This window comes from Exserohilum turcica (assembly GCF_000359705.1).
Source record: "Exserohilum turcica Et28A unplaced genomic scaffold SETTUscaffold_1, whole genome shotgun sequence".
Classification (NCBI taxonomy): Eukaryota; Fungi; Ascomycota; class Dothideomycetes; order Pleosporales; family Pleosporaceae; genus Exserohilum; species Exserohilum turcicum.
The window spans coordinates 2369869-2375868 of NW_007359914.1; the positions used below are offsets into that span (position 1 = coordinate 2369869).

At 47.1% G+C, this 6000-nt stretch overlaps 2 protein-coding genes across 2 annotated transcripts; one reads left to right on the top strand and one right to left on the bottom strand.

Annotated features, from left to right (window-relative positions):
• Nucleotides 1-797: 797 nt before the first annotated feature.
• Nucleotides 798-1786, bottom strand: SETTUDRAFT_152898 (uncharacterized protein; the record flags this gene model as incomplete). Its single annotated transcript, XM_008022707.1, has 3 exons — nt 798-866; nt 923-1583; nt 1644-1786. 3 exons carry the CDS (start codon nt 1784-1786, stop codon nt 798-800), a joined length of 873 nt encoding a protein of 290 aa, XP_008020898.1.
• Nucleotides 1787-3183: 1397 nt separating this feature from the next.
• Nucleotides 3184-5010, top strand: SETTUDRAFT_18524 (uncharacterized protein; the record flags this gene model as incomplete). Its single annotated transcript, XM_008021904.1, has 4 exons — nt 3184-3282; nt 3341-3869; nt 3948-4826; nt 4898-5010. 4 exons carry the CDS (start codon nt 3184-3186, stop codon nt 5008-5010), a joined length of 1620 nt encoding a protein of 539 aa, XP_008020095.1.
• Nucleotides 5011-6000: the final 990 nt, after the last annotated feature.

Here is a 6000-nt window from a genome sequence, read left to right on the forward strand (position 1 = left end):
GTAAGAGACACATCAATCAGAAAGAGTGTGTTGTTGACCGACCAAAACTTGGGAAGTGACATGTTGTATGCGAATGCATAATAAACGAAAATACAGATAGATCACTTGATAGTCTGTGACAGAGAATGAATGAAGTAACCAGGGCAACAAAACACCAAGTGAAGTCCAGTAGTCTGCTGTCGTTCTTCTTCTTTGCTTACTGCCTACCTTGCTTCCATTTTCTTCAGTTTCCCAGCAACGGCATGTTTGAAGCTCAAGAGATGTCTATCGTCCCAGGTGTTCCTTATCGCCACAATATTGATGTAATTTTCCATCAACCAATTTCATCTCTTTTTAATAAACACTTGATTCTTCGCATCACTCAACGTCTATCGAGCAAAAACATTATTTACCACGCATGTTCAGTCCACTACCTTCGCGTTGCATCACCCCATCCCTAATCTTAGTACCAACATCGTTAGCAATCAAATCATTGGCGTTGGCTATTATCGACGTATCTTGTCTCTTAATACTCTGCAGAGGCATATCTTCAAAGTCAAGAACCATTAATCATTAAGAACAAGAATTGTTACCAAGCAAAAACTGATATATCCGTTTCTTTGATCAAGTTTCAAGTCACTGGAAATAGCACATGTACCATGTTATATCATGTGACGTTGATCTGACTGTGGTAGGGAGACTCAGTGAAAAATGTAAAGTTTTTTTTCAAGGGTGACGTGTTATCCAGAATCTAAAGTTGATTTGAAGGTCTATTTTCTATAGACATTCTACACTGACTTCAAATCAAGTGCTGTCTTCTAGACTGCTGGCTTCAGATGGCTAGGTCCAGGTAGATCCGCGAACACGGGCTGGCGATCAAGAGAGAACTGTAAAATGACTTAGCCAAACTTGCTCAAAGGCGCTTCATAGTGGGCAAACTTACTTTAACATCCTTTTCTACGTCCAAAATCAAAGCTTCTTTTGAAAATACAATGAAGGACCTGCATGTGTCGACTTGTTGTTTGGCTGCAGCCTCAAAGTCCTTTTGTGCTTTCCTAATCGACGGTACATATGCTTCATCCTTGATGTAAATCTTATACACCACAGCGTACGGAGGCAAATCGGCTCCACCAAAATATGCGTGGAGATCGAAATGTTCCGAGACTTCTGCGACATTAGCGCGGATCCCCCAAACCTCGTCCTGGCAATGTTTCTCAAGCTCTGTGATCAAAAGAGGCGTAATTTGCGCTTCTACTGCATGGCCATTCCGCTGATTGTCGGGTGTAGAAACGAAGTACATGGCTACTGTCGCATAGTCTGGCTGGGCTGTTGGCTTGGAGGCCAGACGAGTCGAAACTTGTAGTTCCTTTTCTCTTGCCATTAATGAAATGGCTGTCTCGAAATCCGCAAATTCAAACCCGTCGGGCGCAATTACTTTCTTGACATGATCGCTATTGAAGCATGCTGTGACATGGTCCCAATCGCGAAAGAAAAGCTCGGTGGTGTCGTCACGTCCGCACCAGGTTTGATTTGCATTCAACAGAGGACCGGCCTCGCCCCGTGGGCCGTAAGCAGAATCGAAGATCTGCGTTTGAATGTACTTACTATTAGTCTGGATGTCAGCAAAGCCCGAGCGCAATACGGACTATATTTTTGGAACTTACTGTGGTTTTTGGTTCTTGTCGTCGACTGCATCACTGATGGAGCCATGGATCTGGAAGCGGTGATCAAAGAATTCTTTACGAGTCAAGCCAGGCTTTCTACGCCCAGTAGCTATCTGCTTAATTATTCCGGTGGAAGTAGCCATGATGGTTGGATGTATCAGTCTATATCTCGCTTGCGAAAATAGGAATCTAGCATACGTACATGCTATCGTCACTTTCACCAACCTCTTATATTACTCGTATTGAAGCCTCGTTTTTCTTTCAACTTCTCCACATTCCGAGTGCGAGTCGTACGACGAGTACCGAGATTACGTGCTCAATTTATAATCATGCCGTGTTCATACCAAGCCCCCGGATTCGACAGGGCCGACCTCTCTACTTACTCCTTGACTGCCTATTTTGTGGCATAATGTGCCCATGGTGGGCATAATAAGCAGAATTATCCGTCTTTCGTATGGTTTTGTGAGGTATGCCAGGGTAGTGAAGCCTAAGTTTGGTAATGTTCTAGCAGATGCCTTTCTACCAGCAGCATTGGTCTTGCATTAACAGAAGTGCTATCGTTTGGAGATCCCTTCAGTTCCTAGCCGAAAACAAGTTGAATATCATCTGGTAATATGCAGTGTGGTCTTGTGATAACATGCATAGATTCGACACCACCAGTGTCCTTCCCTGGTGCGGCCCCGACTTGGCAATCCGGGTTAGCGAAGGACACAGGCCAAAGGTATCGACCGGGTGCGGAGACGGCTGCACTAGATCCAGGCTAGGCAAATGTTTATGTGTGTATCTCCAAGCCACAAGAGCAACTAATGACTAGTAGTGCAATGTGTGAAAACAAAAGAATGTTAGGCCGGGAAAGTGGAGAGGCGTGAGGCACAGATAGGATAAATACGTGCTGCATCTGAACCAAAGGTACTGCAGGGAGTGAGGCCCGATTCGATGTTGAACGCGTCACTTCACTGTGCACCCCCTACTAGCAGGTTCGTCTGACCTGAACATATGCGTGGGATTTATGAAAGTTGTTATCCAACTTATTCATTAGGCCACAGTTGCCCAAATCTACATGTGATTGAGTTTCCAACTCTTCAATGCATTCTAACGTGAGATTTTGTAAATACTTTTGCTGATCATTTATAAGGTTGCAATCTTGATAGCGGTGACCAAGGGCCATGCACGAGGGGCGGCATGTGGAGACAGTTCGGCGTTATACGTGTTTACTTGCGCCGAGAAAGTTTCGGCTTCATTATCGGGACCACCTGAACACGACGGATTCACCATATCTCATCCACGTTCAGTTTAGCTCATATATTAACCGTTACCCCCGGATGCAAGAGCTTCGCGTCTGCGGGGAAACCTGGGGTCCGGGACATGTCACGGCTCGGCTCCAGATCCTATTTGATGAGACCGAACAATCTGAGTAGAGACAGCTCGGCTACAGATCTATTGCCTGGTGCACATATGTAAACAGTGTTCCTCTTGTAATTGCACTCTATCGGTTACGCGTCTCCATAAAATACAGAAAAGCCGAGCGAAGTGCAACGATATGGACAACAAAGAAGAAGCACAAACTCAAGAACATGTTCCAGAAGAAGTTTTCGTGGAACCAACTGAGGTTCATGTTAGAACTATCATAGCGGTGGCTGTACGTCATGTAGATTCTTTGTTTCGTTGCTCGACTAACAGTTTGTTGCTTCATGTAGGCTGTCTGCTTGACGAGCACTGCCCAACTCATTTCCATTGTGGGCGGCGGGATACTCGCTCGAGGCATGGCAACCAGGCTCGGTGACGCTAGTGTATCGCAGTGGTTTGGAACCATCAAGAACATCTTAACCTTGGTCGCTATCCTCCCAGTCTCCCAGGCCGCAGATTTCTGGGGCCGAAAATGGTTCATCATAGTCTGCAACGCGCTCGGCGTGATCGGGTATATCGTCGTTTCGCGATCTAAAGACATTACTACAGTCATAGTCGGCTTTGTTATTGGCAGTGCTTCGTTTGGCTGTCAGTCTTTAGCCTATGCTATTCCTTCGGAAGTCTTGCCTCGGAAGTACCGTGGTTATGGCCAAGCTGCAGCAAATATATCCGGCGGATTGGGAGCTACGGTTGCAGTCCTCATGGGCAATGCTCTTACGAAACATAACCCTGACGGCTGGCGGATATATTGGTATATCTGCGCTGCCGTCTACTTTCTCGGCCTTGTATGCGTCTTCTTCGGCTACAACCCTCCGCCTCGTGAGCTCGAGACTACAATGACTACAACACAGAAACTTCGGACAATGGACTAGACTGGAAGCTTGCTTATTGGAACAGGCCTCGTCCTCCTTTGTATGGCTCTCCAATGGGCTGGCAATCCATACAGATGGTCAAACATTCATGTTCTCGCGCCTCTGATTATTGGCATCTGCTTTCTTGTGGCTTTTGGCCTGTGGGAGTGGAAGGGTACTAGTGAAGGCATTCTCAACCATCGGTTATTCCAGCACAGAAACCTGCCCATCTCACTCCTTCTCTTCTTTACTGAAGGTCTTACTTTCCAAACGGTCAACAACTACTTCAGTTTTGAACTCACTACGATCTCTCACATCACCTCCTGGGACGCCGGTCTTCGGTTCATCGTAGTTTTCCTAATCTCTGTTGTCATCGCTTTTATAGGAGGCGCCTACATCACAATTCGGAAGACGATCCGAGAGACTTTGGTGCTCGGTTTCTCCGTCGTCACCGCTTTCTGCACCGTCATGGCATTCTACAAGGAAAGCCTTCCCTTAGCCAACGGCTTTGGCTATGCGGTCCTTAGCGGAACGGGACTGGGAGTCATTTTGACTGGTACGATTGTGGCTGCACAGATGGGTACTCCTCCAGACATGATATCCCTCGGTACTGCACTGCCCTTGGCCACAAGATCCTTAGGAGGCGCGGTCGGCCTCGCTATTGATAATGCAATCTACAGCAACACTCTCGGCGACAAACTAGCCAAGAAGATCTCTGCAGCCGTATTGCCGCTTGGGTTCAGCGCAAGCCACTTAGGAGCCCTGATCAAAGCGCTCGCAGCGAATTCGCCAACTGTCAACTCAATCCCCGGAATCACGCCACAGATCCTCGCTGCCGCTCGCCATGGATCGACTGAAGCATATAGGCTGGCCTTCAAAAATCTCTGGACTTCCGCCGCTTGCTTTGCAGCAGCTGGTGTCATCGGTAACGTTCCCCTCTCCCTAAGTTTAGTTAGGTTTTGGAAGTCTAGAGCGGCCTATCTAATACTTCTAAAGGTTCAATATTCATTTCAGAAACGCAATCTGAGTTCACAGAATACATCGACGCTCCTGTCGAGACCAAGCGGCTGGCCGTGGATGAGAAATTAGCAGACGATGCTACGATTTGAAAAGTAATAGGAGTTTAAGGCTGGATGTTGAGTACTACGAATTACAGGAATTCCCCAAACTAGTTTTCCTGTTCATCCACGGTGATGTGATGTCATGGTTGGAGGCAATTGTAGCTTTCGGTCTAGGATACAGCCGAGCGATATGTTGTTCATTCTCTATGACATGCAAATTGTTAAGGGGACGTGACTGGTGATACTTGTCAGCTGATATAAGCCTCAATCTAGTTACTGTGTTCCACTAGTAAGCTGCGCACCCCAGTAAGCTGCGCACCCCACCTAACTTGACGCGACTCTCTACGCGATAGCTCTACAACAACATAAAATAATAGAATACAATCTTGTACATAGCTAGTCTATTACTGTCTACATTAAGTCCTAGTGTGTCCTTAGATATAGCACTTCGTACACGTTAGTAGTGCGCGCTGACGTCCTTAAGTAGCCTAAGCTTGTTCTACCTCCGCGACCACCCTTTCTGCCTCTATAGCGAGCTGCTGGCCTTGCTAGGCCTGTAGCGCTCCTCCACAAGCTATATATTAACGTCGCTAGTCTCTCCTACGTCGCTGGCGCTAACTAGCTGTACGAAGCTTCCTATTCTCCTCTGCGAGTATAGTCGCTAAGTTCATCGCAAGCTAACAACCTTTGACAAGCTGGCGTATAGCTTAGCTTGTTAGGCTCTGCGACTAGCGGTGAAGGAGGTCCTTTACGTGTTAAGCCTGCTTTTTAAGCTGCGCTATCGTACGCAGTGTCTCTGCGGTCCATGCAACGTTATTGTCTGCTGTTGTCCCTAGTAAAGACAGCGTACGGACGACAGTAAGCGACGATAGGACGCGTTCTGGACAGGGAGGGATAAGCCCTGTCGCCTAGAAGCCTGCCTAGATGTTCTGCTGCGTAAGTACTGCTGGCCGGATCCGTGTATAGGCGGTAAGGAAGTCTATCTTGTCAATATAGTAGACGCCTTGGCGAGCTAGCTCCTGGATCTCGTGACCGTAC